Here is a 17103-nt window from a genome sequence, read left to right as displayed (position 1 = left end):
TCTAATTCTCCTTAATTTTTTTAATAAACCCATTAATTCCCGTACAGGTTTTATAACAGTACTGGTTTTAAGCCCTCAATTTTGTCTGAAGGAATCTTTGTCTTGGCACTGCTTCATTCACGTCCTGACAGGCATTACCTCTGGCTTAGAATAACAACCTTAACCATTTCCGACAAAACCAGAAAACCATATATATTATTTCCTCCCTCCCTTCTTTCTACAGTTTCAGTACAAAATGGCATCTAAGAAGAAGAAGGATGAGGATCTCAAAGTAACTTCTTGTTCAACGTTCTTCGTTCTTCTCTCTTCTTCCATTAATTTGGCTATAATTAATTAGGGTTTTTAATTTAACAGGCGGTTGTTGCAGAATACAAAGTCTCCATGCACTGCAATGCATGTGAAAGAACCGTGGCCAAAATCATATCAATGTTCAAAGGTAAACAAAACTTAAAAAATATTTGATCTCTCTCAAAATTAAAACTGACTTTGAACATGCGCCCATGCTATGTGAAACAATTATTTGATGCTATTTGTCGTTGTTTTTCAGGGGTAGAGACCTTCAGAACAGATATGAACAAACACAAGGTGGTGGTAACAGGCAGAATCGATCCACAGAAACTCTTGAAGAAACTAAAAAAGAAGACAAGGAAGAAAGTAGAGATTGTAGCCAGCAAAAAGGAAGAAGAAGGATCAAAAGATCATACGTCTCGTACAGAAGAAATTAACGTAGCCTCAGAGTCATTTCCACAACAATACCCTCCAATATTCTTTGATTGTTGTAAAAATAATGATTTGTTGATGGCTTTTAGTGATGAGAATCCAAACGCATGTTCAATCATGTAGGAATAGTGCTGGAGAGTACGTTTTTGAAACTCTTTTTTTTTTTTTGTATATATATTGATAATTTTCAGTTGCTTTTTGGTTTTTCGGAAGGATAACTGATTAATGTGACCGATATTAGTTAATTTCTTTCAATGGTTCGAACCCTCTTTTTAATTTCATGTGAAAAATTAATTTTATTGATGTGTTGGATCGTGTTTAATGGAACACCGTAGGAGCCCTGAAACTACTGTATATAATTTAAGGTTTCGATGAAATAATGTTTTAAAAGAAATACACAGCAATCATTGTTCTCTCATGCAACCGCCATGCCTAGTATTGAAATTTTGAATGTTATGGTCACTTGAATATCGTACAAGAAAAATCATGCTATATTAAATCTTTCTGATACATATATAATGCATTCGGGATGTTTTTTAAATTGTTTATAAAATACATTTCTTCTCCACGGTTTGTTTCATGACATGATATCTAAAATGAAGTACTAATTTTTATTATTGAATTTAATAATTTTATTAATGAAAATTTTTATTAGTATTTATATTATAATCTATTGGTATATATATTAATAATAGACTCATGGACTAAAGCAATCCATTAAAAAATCTATTGTCGGAAATTTGTAGTTTATTGATGAATCTATCAATAATAAATATATTGATACATTTATAGACGAACAAAGCATGTAAAAAAAAATTATACGCTTTATTCTGCCGATATCTTCATTTGATAAATTTAACATATTATCGATAGAAAAACCTTATGTAATATCATTAGTGTTTTTATTTGTTTATCAGTAAATATAACATATCACTGACAAAATACTATTTATAATTTCGTCAGTAAATTAATAATAGTAACCACATCTGCACTAATTTTTTTTTTTAACTCTCTCTAGAATATACCAACAGGCTTGTTTTGTCAATAACCTTATTGGTAATATCTTCACTGACAAAATACTATTTATAATTTCGTCGGTAAATTAATAATAGTAACGACATTTGCAACACTGACAAAATACTATTTATAATTTCGTCAGTAAATTAATAATAGTAACGACATCTGCAATAATTACATTTGCAATAATTTTTTTTTAACTCTCTCTAGAATATACCAACAGGCTTGTTTTGTCAATAACCTTATTGGTAATATCTTAAAATATATATTTTTTAAAAAATATATTGAACAAAAGTAAAAAAATAATTATTTAAAATAATATAAAAATAAAATATTTATTACAAATTTAAATATTTATATTTTTAAATACAATAAATCTAAAATAAAGATGGTGCTGAATGAGGAGGAGACTGGTTGTCATCGAGACTATGAGGCAAGTTAAGGGGTCCAATATATATACCACTAATCTGTGATCTTATCTCCATTACCAATCGATGGAGTTCTTTATAATTAGTAATCAATCGCTCATATTTTTTTTTTTTATTAAAATGGATCGTCTCAACCTGTAATTTTGGTATAATATTGCCACGAACTCCAGATTTTAAATGCTTGGAATCAATTGTGAGTATCCAATGATAGAAACACTACAAGCAATACACAAGTTATCGATCGTAGTATTAATTTTTAAAATTATACTAAATTGAAAAATGATATTTATAAATTCTTCATAATTTTTCTATACAATTGTTTTAAAAGTTTTTTAAATAAACAGATGAACAATACCATTAATTTTCTTTTATATACAACATCTTTTCACAATCAAAAGATTTTAAATTATGATTTTTTATTTTTATATCTAGCTAGTATCATAAATTTAATAAATTTATATCTAGCTAGTATCATAAATTTAATAAAAAATATTTTTTTAAATATCATTATAATTAGTTAGTGTCATAAATTTAATATAAAGAATTTTTTGAGTTAACGATATAACTTTTTCATGCTAGTCTTTAAATATTTAAATAAAATAAAATTAATATTCTACAATTAGATTATCATAAATAAAAAAAATATTAAGATAACCATTATAAATCATGATTTTTATTTTTATGAAAAAATATTTAAAATTTTAATGTATTTTTATATTTTGGAGAAAACATTTGTCTTCATTTTGACCAAATGAATACATTTTTTCAATGTTTTATTGAAAAAAAACTAAAGAAATTAAAAAAGAAAGAAAGAGAAACTATTTTTTATGTTACTAAACGCATCCTTAATTTTTTCAATAATGGAGCCCATTATATTTTCTTCAAAGAATACTTATTGAGAGTCATTGCACAATATCTTTAGATATTAAATTAGATTTAGGATATGTTTGATTAGATTTTTATAAATTCATTTAATTTTTTTAATTTTTTATTCAAAAAAATTATAAGTATATTTGGTTAGAAATAATTTTGGACTTAAAAAAAATATTACAAAATTAAATCGAAAGTTATTTTAACATATGGATTTAAACTTATACAATGTACAAAAGAGTTGTTTTAAGATAATAAAGAAAAAAATTGTTTTGTATCATATTTTTATTTAAAATTATATTAGCTTATTTTTATCATAAATTATTTGTAAAAATTATTTTTTGATATAAATTAAAATTAATAATTAAAAAAATCAGCTAAAGTAATTCTTATTAAAAATCTGTCATTTCATGATGGCACTCAGGCACCAGCCCACGCAATGCCACGAGTGTCATTTGAAGCACCGCCCCCACCATCATTTGTAGTGGATAATAAAAAAATGTAGAGAAAAGCCTTAGCCATTAGCAAATCGACAAGGGCATTCCAGAGGCCAAGAAACACAAGCTGACTTGCATATCATATACAGTGTGTTCGCCACAAACTGGATCCTTCGAGAGTTTCCATGCGCACTTAAAAAAGCGAAGCCATTATTGTGACAATCTGGTTGAAACGACTACCTTCAAGGAATCAAGGAAACTATAATAAACCATGAAAAGCAGATTAGGACAAAAATTTATAGCAGTGAAAGCAAATTAGGAATGGTTTGGTTCAAGGCTTATTAGGGTTACAAAGTGACAGCATGAAGGGTAGGTTTGAGCCATATCTTGGGTCTGTCACGGGGCTTAATTATTTTTTTGTGGGTTTTGGCAGCAAAGATTACTAGTTTCGCAAGGATTAATGTTCAAAATCCTCCTTTGATCACAAGAATTTCTTAAGTATTCTAGCTATACAAGAAAAGGGGATTGAAGGCTATATTTATGTGCTTGTTTTTGAGAAGTTTACATGTGGTAAAAGCAGAGAAACAGAGACTGCAACGAAGAGGAACATTCTTTGTTATTGTTTTTCCGTGTTTTGCAAGGATCTTATGCTATCCAATGAAGCTAAAAAGCTAAATAAATTTAAAAATATTAAAAATATAGTAATTCAAAATAAAAAATTTACATTTATTTAAAAATATTTTTAAAACATAGTGTCAAACACCCTCATAATCAAGGAAGATATTTGTTGGGTTATTTAAATTGTTTCATGCTAAACTAAGATTTGTATTATTGGTATTGTTTTTCTTTAATTTTGGAATTGTTTTATTTTTAAATTGTACTCATTGCAGCCTATTAGTAATTGTTTGCTTATTAAATATTTTAAGTTTTAGTTTTAGCGGGGTTTTGTTTGAGGTCTTTTTGATTTATTATCTGAAGAGAGTTTATTAGAATTATTTAATGAGATTATTTAAATGTTTGTACACTTCAACAGCCTTGTTTTTTAAATAAAATTAGCAACATAACAACATTTATCTCTTTGTTTATTAAAGAAAAATCAAACATATTAAAATATAACTAACTTTACAAGTAGGTGACTTTCTTTTTATTGTTTGTAGAACGTAGAAACCAGAGAAGGAAAGTAAAGAATACGGGGGAGGTGGGCATGGAGGTGTGAAAATTAAAAACGTTTACTCCATTCTGAAACTCTTTTTGATTTCTTGGACTCACTTTCTCTCAGCGTAGTGAGTCAGTTAAAAGAGAAGGAAAGTGTTTTCCAAGCTACGGGGAAAACATTTTCCTCTTGGAAAGGGTTATTTTTTTCATTAACTGTGAATCACTTTTCATTGACCATTTTCTAAGAGTTCTCCAAACATGAAAAAGTTCAGAAAGTGGTTTCTACAAAACATGTAAGGCCTGAAGGTGGTGCTTTTTATACATGTTGCTGTACATTAACACTGCACTGTTTGCTACAATAATTTGTTGTAAGAATGCAAAATTAGTGTTTCCATTTTCTTTATGATGACATAATCTCCAGGGCCTCTCTTCTTTGTCCAAGAATATTGAATACTGTTGCTGCGATGTGAGATGGTGTGAGACCAGCTTCTACCAACTGATCAGCTGGTGATCCATGGTCAATGTACCTATCAGGAAGAACAACTGGTCGCCACTGCAAACGATTTTCAAGCTAAAGAGTTAGTTTCAGCACCTAAAAAGCTTCTGCAAATTGACACGTTAACATAAAGAGAAATGTTAAATTTCACTAAAATATACAAAATTCATCATGAAATTTAGATGTAGTTCATAACTACATTTTAAGAGAATCCTGCGGGTTCCAGTTTCTATCACTACAAAAACCAATGGCATAATTTGTTGGGAAATATCATTGAGATCAGTACCTTTAGTTTGCCATCAAGAAGACCGTCAAGGGCCAGAAATTGAACAACATGAGACCCAAAGCCCCCAATTGATCCTTCTTCCACTGTAATCAAAATCTCATGTGACTTCGCTAGGCTGCGAATAAGGGCATGATCCAATGGCTTGCAGAACCTGGCATCCGCAACTGTCAGACGAATACCATGGCGTTCTACTAAGGAGGCAGCAGCTAAACAGCTCTGGACTGCTGTACCATAACCTAAGAGTGCCACTCTCTCCCCTTCAATCAGCATCCTGCCCTTTCCAACCTTCAAAGTAGGTTTAAAGATATGTTCAAAACTAAATACTAATTCGTTTGAAGTTTTCCTTTATGAGAAAGGATGCAAATAAATTCTCAGCTGCACCTACCTCAAGAGGAACGCCTTTGTTTCCTGGTGGCAGCTGAACACCAACACCATTACCTCTTGGATAGCGGAAACAACTAGGACGATCATCTATAGCAGTAGCAGTAGCAACCATGTGGAAAAGCTCTGCCTCATCGGAAGGAGCCATAACCACCATGTTGGGGAGGCATGCCATGAAAGTGACATCAAAAGCTCCACAATGTGTGGGACCATCTGCTCCAACCAGGCCAGCTCTGTCCATTGCGAATCTTACTGGAAGTTTCTGCAAATCTACATCATGTACCACCTGTGGTATTCATCAATTGTACATTAATAACAGTATCTACAATGGATCTTAGCCCAGTGTCTGGTAACCAACTACATAATACCAACCCAGCTGTTACAGTGTATTGTCATATTAACTGAATAAGAAGAAGCCATTTTACATGCCTGGTCATATGCCCTCTGCAAGAAAGACGAGTAGATTGCACAAAAAGGTTTAAGACCTTCACAGGCAAGTCCTGCAGCAAAAGTAACAGCATGCTGTTCTGCGATCCCCACATCAAAACATCTTGTTGGAAAACGGCGAAGGAAGAGATTTAAGCCTGTCCCTCCTCCCATGGCAGCATGAATTGCAACAATATCTTTGTCTGCCTCTGCTTCTGCAGTTAAAGCCTCTGCAAAGTATGTTGTGTAAGACTGTGTGCTAGGACTTGCCTTGAACTGCTTTCCAGTTGCGGGATCAAACTTGGCCACTCCTGCAAAATCAAAAAAAAAAGAAAGAAAGAAAGAAAGAAAAGCTATTATTTTTTTCTGATGATAAGCTTTTGAATGCAGTATGCAGTGGCACGGAACTGAACTTTCACAGTGTTGAAGTTAAATTAACAGTATTAGTTTTTCCTTCTATGTTCAACAAAAAGAACTACAACGTGGCTACTTGGAGCTTTTTAGCAGCACTTTTTTCTTGTGGACTTTATTATTTGTATTACCATGGTACTTGTCAGCAGCTCTCTCGGCAAATGGATACCCCCGACCTTTCTCAGTGACAACATGAATCAGGACTGGACCTGTTGTTTTTGTACTCTTAACCTCTTTTAGAATGGCAATAAGATCATCGATATTGTGCCCGTCAACAGGGCCAATATAGTAGAGACCAAGCTCTTCAAAGAGGGTTGATCCAGAACCACCAATCATTCCACGAGCATATTCATCAACCTTTGCTGCCAATTCATGCATTGGTCCCCCGATTTGTTTTGTAACTCCCTGCAACAGTTTCAATAGCAACAAAACCAGTTTTCAGTTCCAATTAGTTAATCAAAGCATGTCGTCCCTCCATCCCCACTCCTCTCTCCCATGTGTATTTACCTTGGCAACCTCCCTTAGTTCTCTGAGAGGCCTGTTTGATTGCAGCCTACTGAGAGCACTGCTCAAGGCTCCTACAGGTGGTATCGGCCCATCTAAGTTGGCAGTTGGTAAAGAAACTTGTTTGTTGTCATTAAGAATAACAATCATATCAGAGTCTAGGTACCCTGCATTGTTCATAGCTTCATAAGCTTGTCCTGCTGTCATGGCTCCATCACCTATAACAGCGACTACCTTGTTCGTTCCTCCTTTTAAATCTCTCCCCACAGCCATTCCTGTCCACCAGAACCACCCCAAGTTTATATATCATATGATGAATTAAACTTAGGCAGAACATACTCATTCAATTTGTTTTGAAATAAATTTTGCCAATCAAAATTGAAATAGTTTGAACAGAGATCCAAGCAAAAAATTAGAATATTAGAAAATGAAGGATACAATGACGCCAAATCTGTCAGAAAGCAGAATCCATTAAGTTACATAAATAAATAAATGTGGAATTCCTGTTGCACATAGATAATAAATATCCAAGGTAATTACAAGAATAATTCATTATGTTCAGAAAGGAGCAGATTAGTACCCAAGCCAGCCGAAATGGTGGTAGAGCTGTGACCAGTGCCAAAACAATCATATTCACTCTCTGACCGCTTTGTAAAACCAGCTAATCCATTAGTCTGTCTTATAGTATGCATCTTGTCTCTTCTCCCAGTCAGTATCTTGTGAGGGTAAGACTGCAAACCAGAAGTAAAGTTCATATCCAGACCAAAATCATCACAAAAAAGGGTACTACCTAAGACAAATCTCCTTTTTATCAGCTGCAAGAAAAAGAAGAAGATGGTAAACTAAACAAGAATTAGAGCACAAAACCTGATGGCCAACATCCCATAGTATCTTGTCTTGAGGGGCATTAAAAACATAGTGAAGAGCTACAGTAAGCTCCACAACACCAAGGCTAGAGCCTAAGTGACCCCCAGTTTTAGAAACATTGAAGATAACATCGGACCGCAACTCATCTGCTAGTTGTTTTAGCTCCTATATTGACAAGATGATCACCAGTAAGTAAGGTTCATGCACAAATACTATCCTGTATGATGGTAAAGTATTTCCCTCTTTCCATGAATACGAAAAGTAGACATATGGTTTTAGTTACTGACCTTGACAGATAGATTTTTCATGTGAATTGGATAGTTTATAGTGTCCAAGAGAGGCGTTGGAGGTCTCTGTGAATGATACTCTCCTCTTTCTGATAGGGATGCACAAATCCCATTTGCCCTTTTCTTGACATGTATCTAAACAGAACAAAAACACCCTTTTCTTTCAATACTCTTCTTTTCATATATATATATATATATAGAGAGAGAGAGAGAATTAAAGTCGCAGCCCAAAAATTAAAAATAAAAACAAAGGGAAGACAAAGAATCTTCGTGGACTCTTTCTCAATGTTAACCTCATCCATAAAACAAGATTGAAACTTTGCAGAACCATCATGGAAAGAAAAGGACTTGAATTTTGACCAAGAATAGCTCTCATTTCTCAATGTGTAATGAGTAATGCAAACCTGATTGATCTTGTCTAAAGATTGGGACAGCAGATCTGTTCTCCATAAGAAATGAGAAGACAAAAGACTAAACTTTTGATGGTGCTCTAAACTTATGACGCTATTGGCATGAGCAGGGAAAGAAAATGCATAGAGGGCCATTGGAAATACTAGAAAAACAAAGAAGAAAGACTGCTTAAAGGAGGGGAAAAAAACAGCAAGAAGAACCCAGAAACCGAAACACAGTGCAGAAGAATTTGGCAAACAGTAATGTCCCCCTAATAATTGTTTGGTGTCGGTGAAGAATGAGTTGAGAATGGAGGAGAGGGGGGGAAGAATTTTTGTACAGAGGTTGTAACTTCGGGTGCTCTTTTCGTTCTCACAGCAATAAATTATCAGAACCAAGAGCATCGAGCCTACTCCCATTGGACCACATCATCAGAAATCACAAATAGATAGATTGTATGATATCGCTAGAAAATATGAAGAATATATAAGATATTGATTCGGTCTCATATATAGATTCATTGAAAATCCAAAGTACGGTATATTTATAGAGATGTAATAATATGTTTTTTTTTTTTTTTTTCATGGCAGACTCGTGGTAGAGATATATGGGGATATTGTATTACATAATGCGCATCTGTTTGGCATCTGAATATTGCTTTTTTTCTTCTTTGGAATCACTCTTCCGAGAAGATGGTTTATAAGAAAGATTCTTGAAAATTTAAAATTGTTGAACGTTTGATTATTTGTGTGAGATGAAATTGATAAAATAATAAGTAATATAAAAAATACATGTTTTTATATATTTTTATTTTAAAATTATAAAAATAAATTGTAAAATTATTTTAGAATTAAATTTATTTTTATATTTTCACGATCATAAACTAATAAGATCGAAATCGAACCATAAAAAAATTAATTATATAAATTATCTTTTTATTTCCTTAACTTATCATTTTATTGTCTTTTTTTTGTGCTCTTTTCTTGAAATACTAACCAAACACAATTTTATTTTTTGTTTTCGTATGATAAAAATTCAACCCGAAACTATAATTGAAACATATTCATTTTTATACTTTATTTTAATCTTTCTAATCAAATATATTTTTACGTTTTCTATATATATTTCTTCATCTTGAGATCCATATATAATTTATAAAATTTCTAAAAAGTTGTCATCTATATATTTTGTTTCTTTCTATAAAAATTTGAAGGATGTTTGAAATAAATCATTGTATTGTCCAAGATTATTGTCCTATGATGAATAATTATTACTTAATTAAGTGTAATAATAAAAAAACAAAAAAAGAAACAAGAAAATGTTTACTATTGAAAAGGGATCCTTGAAAATATTATCCTAAGAACTCAATATAATAGTATAATAATAAAAATTAGTAATTTAATATTACAAAACAAATTTAGTTCATTATAGAAAATATTAATAAAATAATTAGGAGTTCAAATCATGTAATCCTAATTCTTCAAATTATATATAAAAAATACAAAATTATTATATAAAAAGAACTATACCAAATAAGAAATAAATCCTTCATCCTTCATGAACATTAATACATGAATCTCAACAACAGCATACGATTTATAACGCTCTCTCTCTATATATATAGTTCTTTTTATATAATAATTTTGTATTTTTTATATAAATAAATAAATCTAAATGATTCTTGTGAATTTCTGTAGATTTCTGTTCACATGAAATTGAAGCTTTTTCTTTGACATTATTATGATAATAACAAAACATAAAATATTTGTAAAATTCACCGTTGAACTCTTTACAAAGCATTGTTTACTGGAGAAATAGTACTCTTCTTTCTTTTTTTTTTTCTTTTTTTTAATACTTTGAACATTTGTTTTATTTCCATCACTAACCTCTTTTTTCTCAAAATCGAGTTGAATGCAAAATAAATTTTATAATTTTTTTTAATTTTTTTCTAGTAGGGTCTTGGAGATGGTAAAAAATATTCCATCATAGAATTAGTATATAATTTTATAAAATAGAATTCAATTTTATTGATTAAAAATTTAAACTTTAAAAATCAAATTTAAAAATTAAAAAAATTTGCAATCCAATTTTATTCTTTGTTACTATACATGAGGCGAGTCTTTTAAAACTTTATCCCTTAATTTTTTTTAAAATTTCAAGATCGATCTTTGTTTTTTTAGGATTTTACATTTTAATATAAAACTTTATTTAATTCATGTCTTAATCCTTGAATTTGAATAATGAGAGAAGGAGTCGCTTGGAAAATAGCAAAGAAAATAGAAAATAAATGGTTGTCCAAATTCCTCCAAAGAAAAAAGTCCTTCAATGTATGGTGGTGATGTTTTTCCATAATTATATCTGAAAAAATAGATTAAGATTCATTTATGTTTTAAAAAACTAGTTGAGTTTCGCTTTTTGAGTGGTTTTTAAGATGTTTTGGGGATGAGATTGGGTTTATTAAGGTTCTTAGGATGTTTTAAAGTTTTTTCAAGTAAAAACAAGATGAAAATTGGTTTTTGGATCAAAAAACTTGTACCTTAATTTTCAATCATAAGAGATGACTAAAGAATAGTCAATCATTTGTTGTAGTAGGACAACTTATCTTCTGTTATGAAAAAATATATATAGAGAGAGCAAATGACAAGTTGTTCGCTTTTAAAAAAACAAAAATAAATAGAGAAGCATGCAAGTCTAGTCTTTTATGTGATGGGTTAGACGTGCTAGGTATTTAGGCTCGCATATCTAGTCTTATTTATGATGAGCCAAACATGTTGTGCACTATGTTCTTGTCCTATTTTAGGATATTTTTTCATAAATTTTATTCTAATTTCTTTCTAATTATATTACATATATTATTTTATTCAATTCTTAAATTAATTGAGAATATATTTTATTAAACATCATTCAAATTTTTCTAAATTTGGTTTTTAATAAATGTTTTTTTAAAAATAGCAAGTATTTTTTTGGGCAACCAATCATGGTCTTAAAAGGAAAAAAAAACAATTATTAGGTTGTTTTTATAGGAATGTTGATTGATACTTAAAAATGTATTTTTATCAAGGTTTTCTATCATCATTTTGCACTTGAAGTATCAATAACTCCTTAACTAAATCATGTTTTATAATAATATATCTAATAATATAAGATACCTTTAATTCATGGTAAATATTCATTTTAAATGCAGGCTTATAACATAAATGAAAGGATTGATTGATGAATTTAAGAATTGAAATTGGAAGGACAAAGAGATGACCAAACTTAGAAAAAAGATATTGGTGCAATCCAAACTAGAATACTGTTCGGTAATTGGGTCATATCTGGAGCTGTAGATCTCAGATTTAGGTCTACTTTATATGGATGGAAAGGTAAGACATAGGCCTACAACATTCATATGGAGCCCAAGATCTAAAAAGGCTATTTTCAAGTTGAAATTGGAGCAACAACAAAGAAGTCCGAATCTGTCCTCCAACCCGAGCACTGTTCAGTATTTGGCCCATATCTGGCGTTCTAGAAGTCCAAATCAGCTAAATGTTTTACACAAGAAAGTCGAGATAATTTTCTACAACTTTCATGTTTCCAAGTGGCTCTAATTTTGATGTTATCAATGACGTTTTAGGCAAACAAGAGAAGATAAGGATTGTCACCAAGTTAAGAGTTGGCTACCTACTCATCAATTAGTCATCAAATCAATAGTTCCCAATTTTGGCCTATAAAAGGAGGCATTTGCCATGCATTTAGGCATCTTAGTTTCCAGATCAAGATCATGCTCTTGTTTTCTCTCTTTGTATTTTTTGTAATGTTTATGTTTTGTTTTCATTAATATCAAGTTTATGCCTTTCATTTCCTTTCATTTACTTAGCTAACTTTTATCTTATTTATGTTCTTATTTTGTTTATTTATTTTTCTTTCTTTCATTATGTCTAGATAAGTTTATTATGTCAAGGTAAAAAGGTTACACTAATGGTGTAAGAATAAGTATAGTGTAAAGTCAATATGGACTTTAATGTTTGATACTAACATGTTTTGTATTTGTTATCTTGTTCACTCTTTAATACTTTGCTTGTTAAATGACTAATCTTAATTTATGTTCTATAACACTTGGTACAACAAATGCTTGGCACTTTCATAGCCCATACTGTATGGTATAACCGATACCTAAGCTATGAAAGAAACTTGATTTGTTGTTAACATAAGTTATAATCATGAATGCTTGATGAAATTTACAAGTATTAGCATTAATTGAATAAGATGACTAATGTAATCATATTAACAATCTATAATCTGATTGGAACCTCCTTTGTGTGTGGTTTCCAATTGACTAATAAGAGCCAGTTGCAAACATGAAAGTTATAGGCAATTGTCTCAGCTTTCTTGTGTAAAACATTCAGCTCATTTGGACTTCTAGAACTCCAGATATGGCCAAAATACCGAACAGTGCTCGGGCTGGAAGACAGATTCGGGCTTCTTTGTTGTTGCTACAATTTGGACTTGGTAATGGCCTTTTTAGATCTTGGGCTCCATATGAAAGTTGTAGACCTATGTCTTACCTTTCCATCCATATAAATTGGACCTAAATCTGAGATCTGTAGCTCCAGATATAACCCAATTACCGAACAGTGTTCCGGTTTGGATTGCACCGACATCTCTTCTCTAAGTTTGACCATCTCTTTATCCATGCAATTTAAGTTCTTCAAGTCATCAATCAATCCTTTCATTTATGTGATAGACCTGCATTAAAAATAGACATTTACCACAAATTATAGGTATCTTATATTATTAGATACATTATTATAAAACATATCTTAGTTAAGGAGTTATTGATACTTCAAGTGCAAAATGATGATATAAAACCATGATAAAAATACACTTTTAAGTACTAATCATAAGCCAAGCTTAGTGTTTTATGAGTTTTCCATGTTACTGATACTAACACCTCCTACAATACATTAAAATAAGATTTGAATGATTTACAACTTGAATCAAGAAGAACATGTCTTAGAAAATCAAAGTTATAAGTAATAATCATCCCCACCCTACATCTATATAGAAACTTATATGAGTAGTATAAAATCACAAGAATGTTGATCAATCATTTGAAGACTTTACAAGTTCAATCAAGAACTTATTATGAAAATCACTCACCTACATAAAAAGTAGCAAGAATGCTAACTTTTATAAAATACTTTAACCTTAAAACGTTTCTACAAAAGTGTATTTATACTAAAAAGAATCATAAATCTAATAAAATATCTATAATGGATATGAATAAACCTAATAAATAATAATGATCCAATAAACTCAAATTTAGATGAAAACTTTAATATATCTAAAAAATCTAATAATAACTAAAAGATAAATAAAACAATAGCCCAATTAATTTAAATAAGACTAAAGTCATTTTTATAATATGTTGATAGAATCAAAACTCTATTTTAATTTGACAAGCATTCATGATTATAAATCTATTTTATAAAAAAATTATTTTATTGTTTGATTAATGCTAATACTTGTAAATCTCGTCAAGCATTCATGATTATAACTTATGTTAACAACAAATCAAGTTCCTTTCATAGCTCAGGTGTCGGTTCTACCATACAGTATGGGCTATGAAAGTGTCAAGCATTTGTTGTACCAAGTGTTATACAACATAAATCAAGATTAAATATTTAACAAGCAAAGTATTAGAGAGTGAACAAGATAACAAATACAAAACATGTTAATATCAAACATTAAAGTCCATATTAAGTTTACACTATACTTATTCTTACACTATTAGTGTAACCTTTTCACCTTGACATAATAAACTTAGCTACACATAATAAAAAAAAGAAAAATAAACAAACAAAATAAGAATATAAATAAGATAAGAGTTAACTAAGTAAAGGAAAGGAAATGAAAGGCATAAACTTAATATTAATGAAAGCAAAGCATAAACATTACAAAAAATACAAAGAGAGAAAGCAAGAGCATGATCTTGATCTGGAAATCAAGATGTCTAAATGCATGGCAAATGCCTCCTTTTATAGGCCAAAATTGGGAACTGTTGATTTGATGACTAATTGATGAGTGGGTGATCAACTCTTGACTTGGCGACAATCCTTATCTTCTCTTGTCTGCCCAAAACATCATTAATAAAGTCAAAACTAGAGCCACTTGAAAACATGAAAGTTATAGGAAATTATCTCAGGTTTCTTGTGTAAAAAAGTTAGCTCATTTGGATTTCTAGAACTCCAGATATGGGCCAAACACTGAACAGGGCTCGGGCTGGAGAACAGATTCAAACTTCTTTGTTGTTACTATAATTTGGACTTGAAAATGACCTTTTTAGATCTTGGGCTCCATATGAAAGGTGTAGGCCTATGTCTTACCTTTCCATCCATATAAATTAGACCTAAATTTGAGATCTACATCTCTAGATATGACCCAATTACCGAATAGTATTCCGGTTTGGATTGCACCGTCATCTCTTTTCTAAGTTTGGCCATCTCTTTGTCCTTTCAATTTCAGTTTTTAAATTCATCAATCATTCTTTTCATTTATGTGATAGGCCAGCATTTAAAATGAACATTTACCATAAATTAAAGGTATCTTATATTATTAGATATATTATTATAAAGCATGCTTTAGTTAAAGAGTTATTGATACTTCAAGTGCAAAATGATGATATAAAACCTTGATAAAAATACACTTTTAATTACTAATCACTATGATTCAACTTACCTTGACTTTTCAAATGTCTCAAAGATCGATGATCAATATAAATTACAAACTTCATAGGCCAAATGTAATATTGTCGAGTCTCCAAAGTTCTAATAACCTATACAACTTAAGTTATTATTGTTATTGTCATTGTTGTTATTATTGTTATTACTATTATTATTGTTGTTGTTATTATTATTATTGTTGTTGTACTATTGTCGTTTATAATTTGTACAATTAACCTCCCTGTGGTTCGACCCCGGTCTTGCCGGGTTATTTATTACTTCGACACTCCTGCACTTGGGAGAAGACATCAATCTTTTCGTCGTGTCAAGTTTTTGGCGCCGTTGCCAGGGAGGTAAGGTTTGTATAAATTATAATATTTATTTTATTTTCTCTTTTCACTTTTCTTGTATGTAACTTTGTTTCTTTTCTCTTGTTTCTTCTTCTTTTGTTTTCTTCTTCCTTTTATTCTACTCCTACACGTCCTCCTTCTTTTGCTTTCTTCTTCTTTTTTATTTTATTCCTACACGTGCATGAGAGTGTGGTCACGTACATCAAGTGGTAGACTTTGTAGGATATCTTCATCATTTTCAGAAAATATGGCCGAAGAAGTTAATCAATCACTTCATAATGAGAATAATGAGAATAACCGTGCTAGAACACTTAGAGACCACATGAATACCACAAGAACAAGTGCACCATCATGCATAATTTTTCCTCCTGATGCATCTCATTTTAATTTTAAACCAGGCATTATTCAACTTTTACCTTCTTTTCATGGCTTAGAATTGGAAAATCCATACTTGCATTTAAGGGAATTTGAGGAGGTTTGCAACACATATAATAATTTAAATTGTAGTATGAACACCATCAGATTAATGCTTTTTCCTTTTTCATTAAAAGATAAAGCTAAAACATGGCTATAAAATTTGAGACTAGGATCCATTCGTGCTTAGGATGAAATGCAACAACAGTTTTTAAAGAAGTTTTTCCCATCTCATAGAACAAACTTTTTCAAAAGACAAATCACCACTTTCACTCAGAAACCAGGAGAAACATTTTACCAATATTGGGATAGGTATCGAGACTTGCTTAATACTTGCCCTCATCATGGTTTTGAAACATGGAGATTAGTTTCACATTTCTATGAAGGGTTAACACCTAAAGATAGGTAAATGGTTGAATTGATGTGCATGGATCTTTTAAAGATAAAAACCCTGATGAAGCAATGAAGTACTTAGACTTGTTAGCTGAAAATGCTCAAAATTGGGACACCGCGGGTACTTATGAGGCACCGAGTAGAACTCAACCTCATACATCTAGTGGAGGTATGTACAACCTTAGGGAAGATCATGACCTTCAAGCCAAGTTTGCATCTTTAGCTAGAAAAGTCAAGGCACTAGAATTGAAAAAGAGTGGTCAATTAAAATCTATTGAAAACATTGTATGTCAAATATGTGAAACAAATGAACACTCAACTAGTAACTGTCCAACCTTGCCTTCTTTTAAGGAATGTCTCCATGAACAAGCTCATGCTTTAAACAGTTTCGAAAGGCCCAATCATAACCCATATTTACAAACATACAACCCTGGTTGGAGAAATCACCCAAATTTTAGTTGGAAGAGTGAGAACAATGATTAGTACTTAAAAGTGCATTTTTATCATGGTTTTATATCATCATTTTGCACTTGAAGTATCAATAACTCCTTAACTAAAATATGTTTT

The 17103-nt window shown here is 30.9% G+C and overlaps 2 protein-coding genes across 2 annotated transcripts; one reads left to right on the top strand and one right to left on the bottom strand.

The window, feature by feature from the left end:
- Window positions 1–235: 235 nt before the first annotated feature.
- Window positions 236–843, top strand: LOC105118063 (Heavy metal transport/detoxification superfamily protein). Its single transcript, XM_011015923.1, has 3 exons — window positions 236–271; window positions 355–436; window positions 548–843. Exons 1-3 carry the CDS (start codon window positions 236–238, stop codon window positions 841–843), a joined length of 414 nt encoding a protein of 137 aa, XP_011014225.1.
- A 4078-nt stretch (window positions 844–4921) lies between these two features.
- LOC105118062 (probable 1-deoxy-D-xylulose-5-phosphate synthase, chloroplastic) lies at window positions 4922–9058 on the bottom strand. Its single transcript, XM_011015922.1, has 10 exons — window positions 8690–9058; window positions 8286–8420; window positions 7999–8163; window positions 7712–7862; window positions 7135–7406; window positions 6759–7032; window positions 6220–6527; window positions 5795–6076; window positions 5410–5694; window positions 4922–5180 (listed from the first exon to the last, which is right to left on the bottom strand). Exons 1-10 carry the CDS (start codon window positions 8828–8830, stop codon window positions 5028–5030), a joined length of 2166 nt encoding a protein of 721 aa, XP_011014224.1. The 5' UTR covers window positions 8831–9058; the 3' UTR covers window positions 4922–5027.
- Between the last annotated feature and the right edge of the window lie 8045 nt (window positions 9059–17103).

Source organism: Populus euphratica, unplaced genomic scaffold, assembly GCF_000495115.2.
Source record: "Populus euphratica unplaced genomic scaffold, PopEup_1.0 scaffold1710.1, whole genome shotgun sequence".
Taxonomy (NCBI): Eukaryota; Viridiplantae; Streptophyta; class Magnoliopsida; order Malpighiales; family Salicaceae; genus Populus; species Populus euphratica.
The sequence above is the reverse complement of the archived record's forward strand: the minus strand, read 5'-3'. Positions and strand labels throughout refer to the sequence as shown.

Coding starts and splice junctions, on each gene's coding strand:
- LOC105118063 (XM_011015923.1), top strand. CDS start 236: ATGGCATCTAAGAAGAAGAAGGATGAGGATCTCAAA. Junction 272..354: donor AGAAGGATGAGGATCTCAAA/GTAACTTCTTGT, acceptor TTAATTTAACAG/GCGGTTGTTGCAGAATACAA. Junction 437..547: donor AATCATATCAATGTTCAAAG/GTAAACAAAACT, acceptor GTTGTTTTTCAG/GGGTAGAGACCTTCAGAACA.
- LOC105118062 (XM_011015922.1), bottom strand. CDS start 8,830: ATGGCCCTCTATGCATTTTCTTTCCCTGCTCATGCCAATAGCGTCATA. Junction 6,077..6,219: donor TGCAGAGGGCATATGACCAG/GCATGTAAAATG, acceptor TGAATACCACAG/GTGGTACATGATGTAGATTT. Junction 5,181..5,409: donor TTCTTGATGGCAAACTAAAG/GTACTGATCTCA, acceptor AATCGTTTGCAG/TGGCGACCAGTTGTTCTTCC.